Source organism: Ctenopharyngodon idella, chromosome 5 (assembly GCF_019924925.1).
Source record: "Ctenopharyngodon idella isolate HZGC_01 chromosome 5, HZGC01, whole genome shotgun sequence".
NCBI classification, from domain to species: domain Eukaryota; kingdom Metazoa; phylum Chordata; class Actinopteri; order Cypriniformes; family Xenocyprididae; genus Ctenopharyngodon; species Ctenopharyngodon idella.
In genome coordinates this window covers 18,607,717-18,627,525 of record NC_067224.1, presented here as the reverse complement: position 1 = coordinate 18,627,525, position 19,809 = coordinate 18,607,717, and the positions used below count along the sequence as shown (strand labels likewise).

Here is a 19,809-nt window from a genome sequence, read left to right as displayed (position 1 = left end):
TCTGGATATTCTTTAGCTAGAATGCATTGACACTTTGCATTTCTGTGCATCTCCGATGTGATTAGAGAGCTGATTGCATTTACCCATGCAAAATAGAAAGCTAATTAAAAAAAAACAAAAAAAAACATCGACAGATAGTTCTAAATACAGACATTTAAAAAGAATGTATCTGGTCAATTGCGTTTCCCTACTTTACAAGCATTCAATCGGCAAAATATGCTAATAGAGATTAAAGTGAAGGGGAGAAAAATAAATTTTAAATAGAGTAATAGAGAGACGTGAGTGAGGACTTGGGGAGAGAAATAAAGAGATTCCTGGTTTAGTCCAGTAGAATAATTCATGGGATATTGTTCATTAAATCGGATAACCAGATCACAAGACCGCAGTGCCTGTTGTCTTTTTTACATTGTGAGAGCCAAGAAGCCACAAAACAGTGCATAAGACACAGACGTTCTTGTGAAATTATGTCACGTTAAGAAAATACCAAGCAGAGTTTTTTTGTTATAACGGGAAAATAGAGCATGACGGAAAACTGACTCAGTCCTTGAGTTGTGGATAATTATTTTTGGCACAACCTCTGTATTACAGATTATGCACTATGCAGATATAATGAAAATATATTAGCATTTACATCTTTGTCAAGTGTGTCCAGAATCCCCTGACCACCTCCAAATGTGGTTTTCATTTATAATTAAAAAAATGCATGTTTATTTGCAGAGTTCTTTACCCAATACTGGTTAGCAGTCAGAAGTGTCATATATTTACATTAGTAGTAATGTGGCTTTTTTTTTTGTTGTTCTTCCCAGGCATGAGTTGAATGAAAAGATGCTTTCTGCATGCAACATGCTGAAATCCCACCTCAACGACCCCAAGACTTTATCTAGTAAAGATGTGGTAAGAAAATATATTCTTGTGTAAACTTGCAGAGCACAAAAATAATATCCGTGATTCAAGATCAGCAAAACTATTTGGTTAAAAGTTTTTTTTTTTTTTTTTTTTTTTGCTCACTCACCAATCTTGCCAAACAAACAAGCGATTCAAAGCAAATTAGTGTTTTAGATGTTTCTTCATGCTCTGCTTCACTGCGCCTGAACGGGAAGGATATTGGATCCTTTGTGGTTAACGTAGTGTAAAAGAATGTTGGATCAACACTTATTTCTGCTGACCCCCGAACAGAGGGTCTGAGACGCACCCAGCTGTGCACTGACAGGCCTACTGTTAAGTCCAGCCTCAACTCAAAGCTGTATTTGTCCTGAATTTCAGAAAGGCTGTGTCAAATAAGTGGATGTAATTTAGACTAATTAGAATCATTATGCAACAAGATGCTGGATGTTTCTCTGTGTTTTGGTTCTGTTTACCAATCTTATGTTTTTACATTGATTTTAGGGTTCCTTCCATGTTAAAGTGTTACTACAGTGGAGCACAAACCATGTAAATCCCCTGTAATACATAATGATCTCAATCATTTTTATCATTTTGTGTCATTCCAGAGGCCATATGTGAACACAGTGCAGCACGAGTGGTTCCGTGTGTCCAGTCAAAAGACGGCCGTGGCGGAGATGGTGGAGGATTACCTGAATGCTTTCAGAGGCATCTGCCCTGCCCTGCTACAACACATTGTAAATATGGCCGATGGCAACGGGAACACCGCCCTCCATTACAGTGTATCCCATTCCAACTTCCACATTGTGAAGAAGCTGCTCGATGCTGGTAAGTACATTTCCTTTTAAAGCCACTTACAGACAGCTTTTTAGAGCAGTGGATGATTGACGAGTGTGAAGGTGCCCTGTTGGTGTTGTTAGGGATGCATCGGCATGAATAAAAAGTCAACATGTAGAGCTGTCAAAAGTACCGACTTCGATCCAATCGGTACTGAAATTTTAAAAATGTGACGCTTTGAGTGCTGTTGAGCGGATTCGTAAACACCTCTGATTGGCCATTGTGTTGACACGCTCATCGGATATGTCTGTGATTGGTTACAATGATCAACGCACGGGAAAGCGTTTTGAAAGCGGGAGCAGGAGCGTTTGAAAGCAGGCGTCTATCAGCGGACTGGTTCACAAGACTCCTGTTTTCAAATGCTCCCGTGTGTATCTGTGCAACATTTTTGAAGCGTTGATCATTGAAGCCAATCACAGACAGATCCAATGAGCGCGTCAACACAATGGCCCTTCAGAGGTGTTTACGAATCCGCTCAAAAGCACTCAAAGAGTCACATTTTTAAAATTTCAGTACCGACTAGTTACCGAAGTCGGTACTTTTGACAACTCTAGTCACGGAGTTACACTAGTTAACGGAGTCAGAAAAACTTACCAGTGGTCTTTTGACTTGAGCCAGTAAGTAACCACCTAGAAATCACTCAGAACACCTTAGTAGCTACATAGCAACACCCTGGCAACCACCCACAATACCCTATCATCATGGTGATGGGTTTTACACTGGCAAATATGGGTGTGTGTAATGTCTATTTATGGCTCAGAACATTTGCCATCTCAGCTGCAGAATTTACTACCATTTAAAAGTTTGGGGTCAGTAATTTTTTTTTTTTTTTTTGAAAGAAATTAATACTTATAAGCAGAAAGGATGTATTAAATTGATCATAAGTAACAGTAAGACTTATGTTGTTACAAAAGGTTTCTATTTCAAATAAATGCTGCTCTTTTCATCAAATATTTTTGAAAAATGTATCATGGTTTCCACAAAAATATTAAGCAGCTCAACTGTTTTCAACATTGATAATAATAAGAAATGTCTTTGATCAGCATATTAGAATGATTTCTGAAGGATCATGTGACACTGAAGACTGGAGTAATGCTGCTGAAAATTCAGCTTTGCCATCAAGGAATAAACTATATTTTAAAATATATTCAAATTGGGGAAAAAAAAAAAAAAAGTAATAATATTTCACAAAATTACTGTTTTTACTGCATTTTTGATCAAATAAATGCAGCCTTGGTGAGCATTAGAGACTTCTTTAAAAAAAATCTTACCAAGCCCAAACTTTTGAATGGTAGTGAATGTAAGCTAATGGCTAATTCTCCAGCCACATCCAGAATCATGCCGTTTCCCACTGTCGCCCCTCCAGAAAGCACCAAAGACCTCTCTGAATACCACATGATGAGGTGCCTCGACTCCTGAAAATAAAAGGCTATTATCCCATCGCCTTTGTGCTCCTCTACTATCTGACTCTTTTTGGGCGGCCCCCATTGTCTCAATTGTCTGCTTCCATTCTCAGACCCTCTGGCCATCTTTGCCCCATTGCCAGTCAGTGAAGCCCCGCTTTGGTCCTTCTCTTATTCCCCAGCCCATGACTCTGAGTTTGAATAGCCCTGTATGTCCCCACTCTTAAATTCACACAAAAGACTGCCTCCTTCCAAATGCATTTACTTCAAGGGTGGGCTCAGCGGTCTCTGATTCCCCTGTTCTTTGTTTCATTACAGATGTCTGCAATGTCAATCAGCAGAACAAGGCAGGCTATACTCCCATCATGCTAGCAGCACTAGCTGCCGTTGAGGCCCCGAAGGACATGAGGGTGGTTGAAGAGCTGTTCAGCAAAGGAGATGTCAATGCAAAAGCCAGCCAGGTCAGTGTGATCCGACAGTTACACTGAAAGTGTTTGTGCATTATTAACAAACATGAATCTGCAAAATAGTATGTTTATAAATTAGCATTAACTTTTCATTAGCTGTTCACACAGTAGTCCGTTACTTTAGAAGTGTCTAAGCTGATATTATTGTGAATCCAGGCTGGTCAGACAGGGCTGATGCTGGCTGTCAGTCATGGCAGAATGGACATGGTGAAAGCTCTGCTCGCCTGCGGTGCAGACGTCAACATCCAGGATGATGAGGGCTCGACTGCACTTATGTGCGCTAGTGAACATGGCCACGTTGAGATAGTCAAGCTGCTGCTGGCTCAGCCGGGCTGCGACGGCACACTCAGTGATAATGTGAGTGAGCAGAGTCCCCTTTTAACCCACTTGGCTCCTTCGTGGTCAAAAGTGACCGAAGCCTTGAAATGCAACTCCTTTTTTTTTCTAGGAAAACCAATGTAATATATTTTTGTTCAATAATATTTTTTGATTATTATTCAGAATTTTGAGGGGATTTTATGATACTATGCAATATTTATACAATTTTTAATAGATATTTTTCCCCATTGAAAAAATACACCTTTTTTTTCCCATTTTTTTTCTTTTTTAAATTATTTTTCAATTAAACCAGTATTCCATGTTAAAATAGAGACAAGACATTTAAAATCCATTTTTGAAGGTAGATTAGTGCCATCTGGTAGGAGTAAAAAAAGAAAAAACTTATGTAATGCCATGTTGTAACCACTAGATTCTTATTTAGTTCTATATAAAGTGGCTTATAAATTCTCTAGTGTTTTTTTTTAGACATAAATACTTATTTTTATTAAGTTGTGGGTTTGGATTTATACTTTCTCAAATTCTCAAAGACTACTTTTTGTCAAGGTTTAGATTTTTTTTTTTTTTTTTTTTTTTTTTTTTTTTTTTTGAAATTTTGATTTGAAGTGTCAGTTTTTGCATTAATTGTACTACAGTCGAACCTGAACACAGAGGAGGATATTTTGTTACACATTACATCAAAATTAAAAAAAACAAATTAACAAAAATGAACAGATATGCTTTATCACAGCTTAATCATTCTGGGTCTGATCTGTGTCTATTTTGCACTCTTGACATTTCACCCCTTCAGTGCTGTGCACTTTTTTTCTGCACAGTGGCTGATTTGTAGTTTGTACCACCAATAGATTCTCTGAGTTTTTGTATCTCCCATTAATTTCGTTTGTCGGTCATTTTTGACCGCGAAGGAGCCAAGTGGGACTTTTTTTCCCGACCCTTTAACATATCCGAATCATGTCCATGATTTTTGTGTGTGTTCACATAGTTCATGTGACAAAAGTCACCAAGTGTCATCCCATTCCGATGAAGCAAAAACATGTAAAATTTCAAAACGTAAAATCTTTCGGGTAAACTAGATAATCCACCAAATATGTATATTTCTATAATGTGTCCAACTCATTTCTCATAGTGGATACTGTGGTATTGTAATGAGACAGCAAGTAAGGCTAATGAGACATTTGGTCATTTAGATGTTTGTTTTCTTGTCCCTAGGATGAGAGCAATGCCCTGTCTATTGCTCTGGAAGCGGGTCATAAGGACATAGCAGTGTTGCTGTATGCCCATATGAACTTCTCCAAAGCACAGTCACCAGTGAGTGGCCACACTTTCACATTCAGCTCATATGCAATGCATTCATTTTATCTGTGTATTTGTACATTATAGTAATAATTCAAATGTTCTTTTTTTTTTGAAAGAAGCTGAAAACAATCAGAATATTTTTTGCAGAGAACTAATATTATAAAGTATCTTGACCTGTTGGACTGTTTCAGTGGAGAATGACAATGTATTTTGTAATATCAGAGTTTAGGGTCTGAAGGAAGGCCTTTTATAATGGTTATAGATTTTGCAGCTGACTCATGTTTTGCTCTGTTTACTGTTAATCATTCCTTTTATGTCTGTCATCTGTTCACAGGGTACGCCTCGACTTGGGAGGAAGACTTCACCCAGTCCTACAAGGAAGGGACATGTTTGATTGCTTCTACCCCACCCTGCCTGAGCTGCTATTTTTTCAGGTTCTGCCATGCCTACCATTTTCATCAGCTAGAAACCAAATCTACAGCTAAAAGACTGAAAACTTACTTCAAACCTCACTTAATGGACAGTAGGCAATTATACTGAGCACTTTTGCAAACTTCTTCTTAGTTATGTCTTTCTCCTTGGCTTTCAGATTATATAATACAAATGGACTTGCTAGCTAAGAGTCAGTCCTTTCAAGACCTCAAATCTGTACTCACCCTGAATGTATTCGAAACGAAGTATTCTTCTGCCTGAAATCACCAGCGTAATATCAGAGCTAGACGTCAACTGGAACGTGGCTATGGAGTTAAATTCAGAATATTGTTATTCTCATATAAATGTGGAATTTTATAATATATGAATATGTCTTGGTATTTTTCCTCCTTTAAGTGGCCTAAAGCTTATCTATAGCTTTGTTCAAAGTTGTTTTTTCCTTTATCTCTGTCTCTCCTTTTTTTTAAAGAATCAGTAATTTATAATTCCAAGATGTGGCCAATGTTGCCTGATAATGAGTTTTATATTTGAACCATGTATATGCTGCCCGATATTTTCAGCCTTTGGGGTTTAAATCTTTTCTTCTCTATCAAAACCTCAACAGTGATGTCCAGTGCGTATCACAAGTTGAAATACAGACTTTCAACTTATTTTAAACATATATTTCTAGATTGGAAATGGTCCTTAATTTTATACTTGCCATTTTATCTATTTAAAAAAATCACAGTATTTAGAAAATTTCAGATATATTTACCAATTAAAAGTTTTTATCAGAAATAATTGTACTTTCATTGTATATAATGTATGTTTGCGATATGTAGATGTAATAGCTTGGCCTTTATGTAATAAACTTATGTCTTGCATCTAATATGTGGCTTTTCGTGTAGTCACAAATATAACAGATAACTGCCGACAGTAGCCTATAACTCGATAATAAAGTATTAAAACGACATGGCTTGTTCCTGGTTTTTCAGTCTCTCCTGTGAAAATTTCCTTTCAGTATTCCAGTTTCTTCCAGGTCAACAGTACAATGTCTCCCTCTACTGGAAAGGACGGCTAATGTACATTTCAAATTCATTTAGACATGACTTGCTGTCTTGAGCTCTCTTTTCTTATTAGGCACTATTATTCAAACAGGAAATATTCAGTTGAAAAGAATGTAATTACTTGCATTAAAACAATGTATAATTTAATATTAAACATTTAATTTATTACTATATTTTAATAAAGTAGGCCTAATTAAAACTGTGCCAACTAATTAGCTTGTTGCAGTCTTTTGGGGGTGGGATTTGCAGGAATGAAAACATGATGAGCAGATTCTCAATTCTATTAAAGATGCCATTTAGATATGGACACTGCAAAGAGAGTTATTATTATTATTATTATTATTATCATCATCATCATCATCAATGTCCTGGCTGGTAATGGCTCGTTAGCCCCTGCTGGTTGATACCGTAACTACACCATTATGCTGCTAAAAACATTTTTTTTCCCTCTCTCTCTCTGCTGACCAATTAGGTATGTATTCTGAGGATTTTTTTTTCGAGCAAAATAGACTATTTGTATATAATATTTTATATAAAGTCAATTAAACTAGTCACTTATTTTTCACTACACATAAATTATGGCATTGCACAGAAAGCATTTTTTGAAGTGAATTTGATATTCTGTCGGTGGACGGTGACGTCATCTAGCTCATGGGTTTTCAAACGTCTTGCACCTGTCCAGTGAAAAACAAAAATATTATAAAATGTGTAAAAAACCAATACCTGTAGAATATTCCTTTATTATTATTATTATTATTATTATTATTATTATGTTGACTCTGTAGCCTACATTTTTTCCTTCCAAACATCAAAGTATTTTAGATGTATAACCTGAAATGTTGAAAGTTGAATAAAATGATTTCATTATTTTTACTCTATTTTTCTCTGAACTTTCCCGATAACCCCCAGCAGTCCCCTGTGGCCCACTGGGAATTCCCGGACCCTTTCTGAAAACCTATAAGGTCTGGTCAACTTCTGTAAACATCTTGGCCGTCGTAATTTATTTATTCATTTCGTTTAATTGATTTGTATTAATTTATTTTAAATTATTTGCTTATTACCACTAATGAATCATGAAACTTTGTGATAGGCTTACCTAAACAAACTGGCTGAAGCCCTTTAACCATGCTTTAAAACGCCATCCTCGCATTTTGTTTTGTTTCTTATGATCTATGAATTCATGAGACATGGGGAGTCACTTTGGTCTCAGTGGGAAGAAACTGAACATCAGCTCCCACGCGCACTGGAAAGCACAGGTTGCTTGCGCCAAATATTGTATCAAACCTCAGACCCCCCCTCCTTATAAAAGTTTTATAATCCGCTGTCGTGTCATATTCGAAGCAGAAGAGGCTGACCGTCATCACCACCTGTAGGGATGAGTGAGGAAGAGCAGAGTAACGGCTCGCTGTCCGTCAGGAAACCGTCCCGTATGCCCAAGTGCTCGCGCTGCAGGAACCACGGCTTCGTGTCTCCGCTGAAGGGCCACAAACGCTTTTGCAACTGGAGGGACTGTCAGTGTCAGAAATGCAGACTAATCGCTGAAAGACAGCGGGTCATGGCAGCCCAGGTACACACGAGCCATCTTTGATAGGGCGCGAGTTCAACTAGAGTGATTTGAGTTTTATTTTTTTCCTTTTTCGTTGTATCTTCCGTTCTTTTGTGTTCTAAATGCACTGTTTGTGTAGGTGTTGTTTATAAACTTATAACTACTCCATATTTCATAGTTTGCCTCCCCCTATCGGTTTCTATTTATTTATTGTTACTTAAAGAACGACATGTTTTTAGTCGCTTTTCCAGTTTACAGTCGAGTTTACAAATTATTGTATTGTTTGCTACAATAATAATGATAAATTGTTTACAATCATAGTAACGTTTGGTAGCTACATTGTTAAACAGTGAAGATTGTGCGACTGTGTCAGCTAGCTGCAGTTTGGCGCCGTTTTTTTTCCTTCTTTTTTTTTTTTTTACGAATAAAACAGACTGTAGAATAACAATTTTATAAGCAATAAGTAATTTAATTGAAACGAAATTATATTTCAAATGTCTTGTGATACTTTTAATGCATTAGAGAGTGAACTTGTTTCGGCTGGGCCTTGAGTTCATTGTTTGTCGTGTTAGGTGGCCTTACGGAGGCAGCAGGCCCAGGAGGAAGAAATGGGCATTTGCAGTCCGGTTAACCTCTCCGGTTCAGACACTCTGGTGAAGAACGAGGTCGTGGGTGATCATGTGTTTACTATCAGCTCAGGACCGCCATCACCCACCACCAGCAGCGCTACCGCCTCTCCCACCAACCTAGGTGAGAAAACTTACCTCATTAATTAGATGATTAACAAAAACAATACTTATCACAAGGGACATATCTTAGTATCTCACGTGGTTTTGAGTCCAATTAAGACGTGGAAATGGTTATATACAGTATTTTGGGTTCAAACACCTAGCTAAAACATTATTTTGTAAACTAAGCAAAAATTACAAAGTCATCGGTATACATAATAGCCTATGTAATAGCTGTTTTTGGGTAACTAGTGAACAAAATAAAATCATACTGGGATACATTAAGGCAAGAGTCAAATATATAATCAAGGCAGATTTTAACTGTAAGGGCATCTTTCACAAAATGTCAGGTTGGGGCAAGTTGTCACATGCTAGAGTTGGGGTCAAAAGTTAGCATACACTTGCAGAATCTGCGAAATGTTATTAATTTTAACAAAACGAGGAAAATTGTAGTGTATGTAAACTTTTGAGCTGGATAATTTTATGTGAAATGGCTTACTTGAAGGCAGTTAATATAACATGCATTTTTTATTTTAATATTTTATTGTTAAAATTATTAACATTTTGCAGAAAGTGGACAAATGATGAGAAAGTCATAGTAATGAAACTACTGATGCTACGCTTATGTTTTATTTTATTTTTTTACTTGTTAAAGTTCTTAAAGGGATACTGTAGTTCACCATCATGTCGATCCAAACCCGTAAGACTTTCCTTCATCTTTGGAACACAAATGAAAATATTTTTAATAAAATCTGAGTGATTTCTGTCCCTGCATAGACAGCCATGCAACTACCACTTAGATGCTTCAAAAAGTTCATAAAGAGATTGTGAAACTCATCCATATGAATTGAGCGGTTTAGTCCAAATTTAATGAAGAGACACGAATGCTTTATACGCTGAACAATCAGTTGTGGTAAACGGAAGCTCAAGCATGTTCGCTTTATGTTCAAGAACCAATGAGGTTCATTCCTGTGTTTTACGCAGCACGACTGAGCTCTGCAAAAGGTTTGTTCTCGTGTGTCAAGCAGGTTCGGTTGAGCTTCTGTTTATGTTCACTTATCAACGTTTATATAACTAACCCTTTAAACTTCTTCTAAAGTTCTTAAGGGTTAGTTCACCCAAAAATGAAAATTTTGTCATTAATTACTCACCCTCATGTCGTTCCAAACCCGTAAGACCTTCGTTCATCTTCGGAAAACAAATTAAGATATTTTTGATGAAATCTGAGAGTTTTTTTTATTTTTTATCCTCAATAGAAAGCAATGAAAATACCACATTCAAGGTCCAGAAAAATAGTAAAAACAGTTAAAACAGTCAACGTGACTACAGTGGTTCAATGAGAATACTTTTTGTGCGCAAAAACAAAACAAAAATAACGACTTTATTTAACAAATTCATCTCTCCCCTGTCAGTTCAGCGCTTCAGTGTTCTACCTCAGAACGCCGACTCATTATTGGTCGGCTCCTGCATCAGCATAACACGCATGCGTCGTGCTGCTCATGTGAACAGCGTCCGCCAATACTGAGTCGGCGTTCTGACGTAGAACCTTGAAGCGCTGCAACGTAAATAGTGTAGGAGAATGACATGGGAGAGACGAATTTGTTGAATAAAGTCGTTAATTTTGTATTGTTTTTGCGCACAAAAAGTATTCTCATTGCTTCATAACATTAAGGTTGAACCACTGTAGTCACACTGACTATTTTAACAATGTCTTTACTACTTTTCTGGACCTTGAATGTGGTATTTTCATTGCTTTCTATTGAGGATTAAAAAAACCTGGATTTCATCAAAAATATCTTAATTTGTGTTCCGGAGATGAACGAAGGTCTTGTGGGTTTGGAACGACATGAGGGTAAGTACTTAATGAGAGAAATTTCATTTTTGGGTGAACTAACCCTTTAATGCAACAAAACCATTTAACATTGTGTTTTGAAAGGCATGCTATCAAATTATATTATCATGAGAGCCTTATAAAGTAAAAAAAGAAAAAAGCTTGGCATCAGAAGTTTCATTACTACGACATTCTGAATTTTTTTTTCTTCTTTTCATTCTCATAATTTTTCCATCAATTTACACCCTCTTTTATTAAAATAAGACTTAAGCTCAACTCTTTGTAGGAGGTTTCTGTGAATCAGGCCTTCAGTCACTTTACCATGGGAAAACGAAGAGATAAGTACATCTTGACCCCCTGAACTATCCACTGTGTGGCAGTGGCAGAGAAAAAAACTAAAGGAACCATGACCATGAACATCTTGTAACCATCCCATGATTCTTCATTCTTCATTACAACCTCCCCAGAACACAGTACAGTCGGTGAGGTGCACATCCGTTCTCATAAGGGGGAGGGGGGGGTAGGCTATCAGCGTAGATGCCGATTGTGTCGTGCCAGACCCTGTCTGTGAAGGGCTGTTCGATGAGCGGGAGAAACGTCGTGTTCCTGGTTCTCTGATAGGACTAAGGAAGGAGTTGGATACCAGACAGGTCAAGGTTGCATATGCTCTGTGATTTAGCCAGCTGCCTCTTGAGTTGCTGACAGATGAAGCAGGAGAATTTGTCGTCAGAGATAAAGTGACGCATGGCATAACACACATGCTGACAAAAAAAACTTCTCATTAACTGGCATTTTATATTACTTTGAATCTGTGCTGTCGCTATCAATAAATGATTTTTAAATCATTACTGAAATTTGCATTTGTTTTTATGCCTTGCAAACTTCAACATTTGCAAAAATGTGAACAATTTTGAAAAATGTGAGAATATCTCTTGGACATTACATTTTAGAAGTAAGTCTGAAATAATTAAGTCTGAAATACTATATTCTCAAAGTTCTAGTTCAGTAAAATATAAAAGTGTTTTACATGTAATATCATGTTAAAGGGTTAGTTCACCCAAAAATGAAATTTCTGTCATTAATTACTCACCCTCATTTCGTTCCACACCCGTAAGACCTTCGTTCATCTTCAGAACACAAATTAAGATATTTTTGATGAAATCTGAGAGGTTTTTTTATCCCCCATAGAAAGCAACGTAATTACTGTCATAAAAGTTCCAGAAAGGTAAAGACATTGTTAAAATAGTCAACGTGACTGCAGTGGTTCAACCTTGATGTTATGAAGTAACGAGAATACTTTTTGTGCGCAAAAACAAAACAAAAATAACGACTTTATTCAACAATTTCTTCTCTACAGTCAGACTCATACGCAGTTGACGCAGTGAACGCAGTTCAGTGCTTCCGTGTTTACGTCAGAACGCCGGCTCAGTATTGGCCTGCTCCTGCGTCAGCATCACAGGCATGCGTCGTGCTGCTCACGTGAACAGTGTCGGCCAATATTGAGCCGCCGTTCTGACGTAGAACCTGGAAGCACTGCAACATAAATAGCGTAGGAGAATGACATGGGAGAGACGAATTTGTTGAATAAAGCCATTAATTTTTTTGTTTTTGCGCACAAAAAGTATTCTCTACGCTTCATAACATTAAGGTTGAACCACTGTAGTCACGTTTACTAGTTTAACAATGGCTTTACTACTTTTCTGGACCTTGAATGTGCTAATTTCGTTGCTTTCTGTTGAGGATAAAAAAAACTGGATTTCATCAAAAATATCTTAATTTGTGTTCTGAAGATGAATGAAGGTCTTACAGGTTTGGAACGACATGAGGGTAAGTAATTAATGACATATATTTAATTTGTGGGTGAACTAACCCTTTAACCACTGCAGCATGTTTAATCATCACTAAATTTTGCATTTGTTGTTGATAATACATGTTTTTATGCCTTGCAAATTTTTTGCAAACATTTTTTTTCAAACATTTGCAAACTTTTTTTTTTTTTTTTTTTTTTTTAAATGTGAGAATAGCTTGGAAGGAATAGATTTTAGTTGACTGATTTTAAAAAAGATAATCCAAACAGTAATGTGCGTATGTGATGTTTTGTATATTTTGCATATTGCTATATAGTTTATAGCAAAAGTGCATTTATGAATTTATATAGCTGGCATAATAAAAGCTATGTAATTTCCAATTTTGTATATTGTGTTAAATCTGAGGCTGATGGGCTTGTCAGAGAATTTTGACCTAATTTTGACCTATTGTCTGATATTTCAGAGAGCCGTTCCATGCTGGCTCTAAGCTCTGCAATGACCAACAGAGGGCACACTGAGGGCCCATCTGAACTGATGGTGGATGCCTCCTATTACAACCTCTACCAGCCCACACCGTACACGTCCTACTATAGCAACCTGTACAACTACCAGCAATACCAGGTGAATGGATGTGCTCCTCACGTCAAGTGCAACTGAACTGCTCTTTCAGGTTTTAAATGAATGTTATACATTATTTATTCTATACTAATGTATGCTACTATTATATAATAATTTATTATTATTATTATTAGTAGTAGTAGTAGTATCACAGATGTGACTGAATAGCTTATTAATATTGTTTAATAATAATATGTACTAAGCTAATTTGCGCTTCACTTCAGGAACCTTTACTGTAAATTTGTAACCAGTAAGATGATGCATTATTTCAATTAATTATTTTTAACAGCATGATTATGCACTGAAAATAACATTGCCCCTCTCCTGCTAAACTTTAATCTTTGATTATTCTGGCTTCACATTAGGTGAAAAGTTTGCTTCATGATGTTTTATAGTTAAATTGTTTTTTTTACACACTATACACTCCACAAAAAATGCTGGGTTAAAAACAACCCAAGTTGGGTTGAAAAGGGACAAACCCAGTGGTTGGGTTGAATGTTTGCCCGACCTGCTGGGCAGTTTTATTTAACCCAACTATTGTTTAAAATATGACTACATGGCTGGCTTAAAATGAACCCAAAATAGGTTGGAAATTAAAAATCAGACACACAATTACTAGAGGCAACAGTAATAATCAAAAGATGAACATTTATTAATAAGCAATTTAATAAATGTTTATTGTTTACTTGTTATTCATTAAACTTATTATTAAACTTATAAAACTTTCATTTATTAAACATATTAATACATATTAATTTTCAATATATTTTGTGTTAATTTTAAGTGAGCAATACGGTAATTTTTAAACAATAGTTGAGTTAAATAAAACTAGCCAGCAGACTGGGCATTTAACAACTTGTTGTTTTTAACCCTGCATTTTTTAGAGTGTAGAGATGCATCACAGTAAAAGAAACAGGACGTGTTCATGACAGATTTTTTTTTTTTAAGTTTGTACTTTCAAAAACAGCTCAAATTTATTTAGAATTAAGCTACTGACCCCAGTCTCAACCCCCCCTACAATATAGTATCTTCAAACCAACCCTTTAGACATGCAGTACCTCACACGAGCATGCTAGCAAACATCCGTGTGAACGCCAGCATGGTGCACACACCTCCACACTCACCCAGTCTGCGTCCCATGTAGCCCAGGTAATAAGGTGATTAAGTGTGTTGCAGCCGTGTTGATAGGGGCTGCTGTCATTGGACCCGTCTGGCTTGTTGAAGTTGGCAGGCCGTAGTGAGCTTCTGTCCTCGGTGTACAGTGATAATACTAGTGCCATCGTTCCAAGCCACTGGACAAACACAGCAGGAAGGTGTGGAGCTTTCATGCCACGCTACACCTCTTACATTCTGTTTACATTTCCCTGCTCCCCCTACCCGGAACCGCAACTAATTCTGTCATTGGAGGTTTTTTAACCCTTATCCTCATTGTACGACTATCACAAGAAGACTGTCAAACAGTCTAAATAAGCACTGCTTTCAATTAGTGTCACTGTTTTTATTTTATAATATCAGCTAAATAGTTTTTTTTTTTTTTTGTTGGTTTAATCTGGTATTTAAAAAAAAATCCTAATCTGTAAAATCACATATTTCCAGTTTTCTAATCATGTTGCTGAGATACTGACGCTCTCACTCATCTACCAGTAAAATATCCTTTTAAAAGTAGCTTCTGGTTATAGTAGTTGCATTACAAATGTTTTAATGTAGTATAATATATTGCTGGTGTTGCTACTGTTCAAAAGTTTGGGGTCAGTAAGAGAATTTTTATTTGAAAGCAAGAATTAATTAAATTGATCAAAAGCTACAGAAGCTGAAGCAAATGATTTCTATTCTCAATAAATGCTGTTCTTTTGAACTTTCTATTCATCAAAGAATCTTGAAAAAGTTGTATCCTAGTTTCCTCAAAAATATTAAAGGATTAGTTCTTCAGAATTAAAATTTCCTGATAATTTTCTCACCCCCTTGTCATCCAAGATGTTTATGTGTTTCTCTCTTCAGTCGAAAAGAAATTACGGTTTTTGAGGAAAACATTCCAGGATTTTTCTCCATATAGTGGACTTCAACGGGTTGAAGGTCCAAATTGCAGTTTCAGTGCATCTTCAAAGGGCTCTATACGATCCCAGATGAGGAATAAGGGTCTTATCTAGCGAAACGATTGGTCATTTTCTAAAAAAAAAAAAAAAAAAAAAAAAAAATATATATATATATATATATATATATATATATACATACATACATACACACACATACATACATATATATATATATATATATATATATATATATATATATATATATATATGTGTGTGTGTGTGTATGTATATGTGTGTATATATATATATATATATATATATATATATATATATATATATATATATATATATATATATATAATTTTTAACCAAAAATGCTCGTCTTGCACTAGCTCTGCGATGCGCGCATTACGTAATCACGTTGGAGAGGTCACGCGTGATGTAGGCGGAAATATCGCGGTAGGGCGAAAAATCTCATTTTCTCCTCCAAATTCAAAATCATCCGACATCGTTGTTTTACCTTTTTTTTTTTTTTTTTGTAAAGGACTTTTTTGAGTTTTTGCACATTCGCTTTGTAAACTCTTGCTCGGTACTTCCTCCTACGTCATGCGTGACCTTTCCAACATGATTACGTAATGCTTGGTGGATCGCAGAGCTTGTGCAAGATGAGCATTTGTGGTTAAAAAGTATATAATTTATTTATTTATTTTTTTAAGAAAATGACCATTCATTTTGCTAGATAAGACCCTTATTCCTCGGCTGGGATCGTGTAGAGCCCTTTGAAGCTGCACTGAAACTGCACTTTGGACCTTCAACTTGTTGGTAGCTGTTGAAGTCCACTATAAGGAGAAAAATGTTTTCCTCAAAAACCTTAATTTCTTTTTGACTGAAGAAAGAAAGTCATAAACATCTTGGATGACATGGGGTGAGTACATCATTTTTGAGGAAATTTTAATTCTGAAGTGAACTAATCCTTTAAGCATCACATCTGTTTTCAACATTGGTAATAATAAAAAATGTTTCTTGAGCAGCAAAACAGCATATTAGAAAGATTTCTGATGGATCATGTGACACTGAAGACTGGAGTAATGATTCTGAAAATTCAGCTTTGCCATCACAGGAATACATTAAATTTTAAAATATATTAAGATAAAAAAAAGTTATTTTAAAATGTAATAATATTTCAGTTTTTACTGTATTTGTTTGGTGAGCATAAGAGACTTCTTTCTAAAACAAACTTTTGAACTGTGTAGTACTTAGTGAGTGGGGTCAAAAAGTCTGAGACACCACTGGAGAAAATGCTTTTGATTTTATAATATTAAAAAGTCCAACTATTTTGAGCTTGATTGCAAAGTCAATATGAATTTCAGAATGTTTTAGTATTTGGTATGTCCTCTTTTTGCTCCAAAAAGAATCTTGTTCTTCAATGAAATCTGATCTTTTGTACAAAATATTTACTTGGTCGGTGTCACAATTAGCTTATTTGATTAGTGACCTGGAAATAGTGCTGAATAGAGGGAGTTAGGTGTTTCCATTTGTAATGATAGAGACATTAACATATTAACTGTATGGTTAAAGACTTAACACCAAGTTATATTCACATTTACTGTAATGCAAAGTAATTATGAGCTTCCCTCAGTCAGATGCAAACCATGCAATTCTGAGGCCAGGCACATGAATCTATCCTGGCAGCAGCTCTCCAGTGTGGACATTTTCTGCGTCAGACCATGCTGCACAATTTTAAAGATGCCTATTTGAAGATATCAAATTGGACAGCATGAAATTGAGGGCATCCTCAAAGTCATGGCCCGTTCAACTTTGATAAACCATCATCACATTGCAACAGTTTTACAAGCCCTTATTAATCAGCCAAGGCTCACTGACATAAGAAAGCGCCTTCATACCATGATATAATAAGGCTTTCATATGGAGATCAGCCTGTGTATATGGACTCTGATTTATATTGCTAAGTATCCCTGTTGTATCAAATCTAATCTACTCAAGTGTGAAGTAAATTAAATCTATATTTCTCCAGGGAGTCTTTGCTGAGTGTTATATACACACGTCAGTGATGGGGCCATATTTCAGCATATTTGTGCAGTTGGGTCCCTGATGGCGACATATTGCTCCAGGGTCACTGCTTCCATCTCCTTAGTGTGTCCCAGGGTTTGAATTGCAAAGGTTAATGACATTGCTCATATGAAGATACAGCTCTGCTGTTTAATCACGGCTCTGTAGAGGAGGAGTGACTTTAATTCTGATCTCACATTGTCTGATTTAACTGTTTGGAAGATGAATGAAGGAAATATGATGTGATTCTTTTGATGTTTTGTAGAAAACTAAGACTATTAGTTTAGTCTTTGTTTTTGTTTTATTGTTTTAGTTTTCATTAGCTATTGGATTGTTTTTAGCTTTTAATAAAATGTTAATTTATTTAAAGGGTTAATAAATTAAAATTCTGTCATTAATTACTCACCCTCATGTTGTTCCAAACCCATAACACTTTCATTCATCTTCAAAACACAAATGTAGATATTTTAATGTCTGTCCCTCCATTGACAGTCTACAAAACTACCTTTTGTCGCTTCAAAAAGTTCCTAAAGTGATCGTAAAACTAATTCATATGAATTGAGCGGTTTAGTCCAAATTTTCTGAAGAGACACAATCTCTTTATATGATTTAATAGGTTTCATTTTATTCACACATAAACACTGATCAACGCACACATAAGTTGTGGTTAACAGAAGCTCAAGCATGCTTGCTTGACATGCGAGAGCCAATAAGGTTCATGAAGGTTTGTTCTCGCATATCAAGCCGTTGCGATTGAGCTTCTGTTCATGTTCGCTGATCAATGTTTATATGTGAATAAAAGCCTAAATTAAATCTGTTCATCGATCGAGTCTTCTCAGAAAATTTGGACTAAACTGCTCAATTCATGTGGATTCGTTTTACGATCTCTTTATGAACTCTGGTGGTAGTTGCGTAGACTGTCAATGGAGGGACTGAAATTTCTCAGATTCCATTTAAAATATATTAATTTGTGTTCAGAAGATGAACAAAAGTCTAGCAGGTTTGGAACGACATGAGGGTGAGTAAATGAAGATAGAATTTTCATTTTGGGCTGAACTAACCCTTTAACATTTAGCAAGAGTTGTTTTTATTTATATATGTTAAAAAAAATGCATTAAAAATGTACTGTAGTGTTTAAAAGTCATGTCCAGGGGGTATATTTGTTTTTAATGACCCTACAAGTTCAATGAAACCATCAAAATATGTGGAAAATATTTTATATATTTTTTAATAGTTTAAATATAAGGAAAGAACGAAACACTAAACTTGATTAATGTATTTATTTGACAAAATTATTTGGCAAAACTACAGTAACAGATTTTATTTTACTATATAAAAAGCTCACCGGAAAAAGAATACACTGACTGCAATATAATCAGTTATTAATATTTCATTTGTTCTATCTTGTTTTTGCATGTGTTTATAATTTCTTTGTATGACAGCCTGGCCAATAATTACAATGTGGCACAATTTGCCATGTTTCATTGTGTTATAAAGCACAACTACACAATATGCTTACAAAATCTTTAACAAATTTTGAATAATATTTGAAAAAAGGTTGAAGATTTTTCAGGTTCAGTTTTAATTTTTCTAGGCCGGACATCACTTTTGGGCACTACTGTAGCTCATACAGATGTTCATACAGCTTTTTTTTTTCTCCTAATTTCTATGTTTTCCATTTCTAAATTCTTTTTTTGTAGAGCTTTTTAATGCAAAATTGTCACTGTTCTGCATTAAAACTGTAACAGAAGAGTCCCATTTAAAGGCTCAAATTCTTGTGTATTTTAAATAGTTTGACCTGCTTTTAGTAAGTAGTTTGTAATATTTTGATATTTCATAAAAGAGCAGTTTAATACACACACACACACACACACACACATATATATATATATATATATATATATATATATATATGTATAAGAACAAGATTTGTCGGTCAAATCAAAGTCAATTTTTTGAGTGAAGAAAACTATAAAAAATGAAATCACAGATAGGACCCCTGTAGACTCGTGAGACTGTGTCAAGGTCATTAAAAATTCAAGTATCAGATTATTGTTAGTTTAGGTTGTCATGTCAAATGGAATGAGTTTTTACCTTGAGAAAATAGAAGCATGAAACAGAAGTGTGAGATTTGTGTCTCTGTAAGAACAATGAACCTGAAATAAAAGCGTTTAGGTCACATTATATAGCAGGATTTCTCTTTGAATCAGATCGTGTCTTGTAATTCTGAAACTTCACAGTTGTTGGTATGGCCGAACAATGTTTGTAGAACATTATTATGTATTCTCTCTTACATTTGCAAAATCATAACACGTTCCATGAAACTTTCCATCATAGCTTCTTCTCTTTATTAGGGTTCATTTGATAAGGAAGTAACAGGGCAAGGAGCTATATTCCTCCTCATCTGGCTTTTATCTCAGTGTGTCCATCTCCCGCCCTCTCCCACCTCCAGCGAGTGGGGCTCCGCTGCACTGCA

At 35.7% G+C, this 19,809-nt stretch overlaps 2 protein-coding genes across 11 annotated transcripts in view; both read left to right on the top strand.

Moving 5' to 3' along the window:
• kank1a (KN motif and ankyrin repeat domains 1a) overlaps positions 1 to 6,605 on the top strand; it is a 50,925-nt gene extending 44,320 nt beyond the window's left edge. For 8 of the 9 annotated variants that reach the window (XM_051893903.1, XM_051893900.1, XM_051893907.1 and 5 more), the window contains 6 exons: positions 807 to 894; positions 1,491 to 1,710; positions 3,441 to 3,583; positions 3,746 to 3,946; positions 5,135 to 5,233; positions 5,556 to 6,605. In XM_051893903.1, coding sequence (XP_051749863.1) covers positions 807 to 894; positions 1,491 to 1,710; positions 3,441 to 3,583; positions 3,746 to 3,946; positions 5,135 to 5,233; positions 5,556 to 5,615 — 811 coding nt within the window. In that variant the 3' untranslated portion in view covers positions 5,616 to 6,605. The remainder of the gene's footprint in view (positions 1 to 806; positions 895 to 1,490; positions 1,711 to 3,440; positions 3,584 to 3,745; positions 3,947 to 5,134; positions 5,234 to 5,555) is intronic. The other variant, XM_051893901.1, reaches the window with a different exon arrangement.
• A 1,173-nt stretch (positions 6,606 to 7,778) lies between these two features.
• dmrt1 (doublesex and mab-3 related transcription factor 1) overlaps positions 7,779 to 19,809 on the top strand; it is a 55,662-nt gene continuing 43,631 nt past the window's right edge. The window contains exons 1-3 of one of the 2 annotated variants that reach the window (XM_051892590.1): positions 7,779 to 8,266; positions 8,818 to 8,995; positions 13,076 to 13,233. In XM_051892590.1, the coding sequence (XP_051748550.1) occupies positions 8,075 to 8,266; positions 8,818 to 8,995; positions 13,076 to 13,233 (528 nt within the window). In that variant the 5' untranslated portion in view covers positions 7,779 to 8,074. The remainder of the gene's footprint in view (positions 8,267 to 8,817; positions 8,996 to 13,075; positions 13,234 to 19,809) is intronic. The other variant, XM_051892589.1, reaches the window with a different exon arrangement.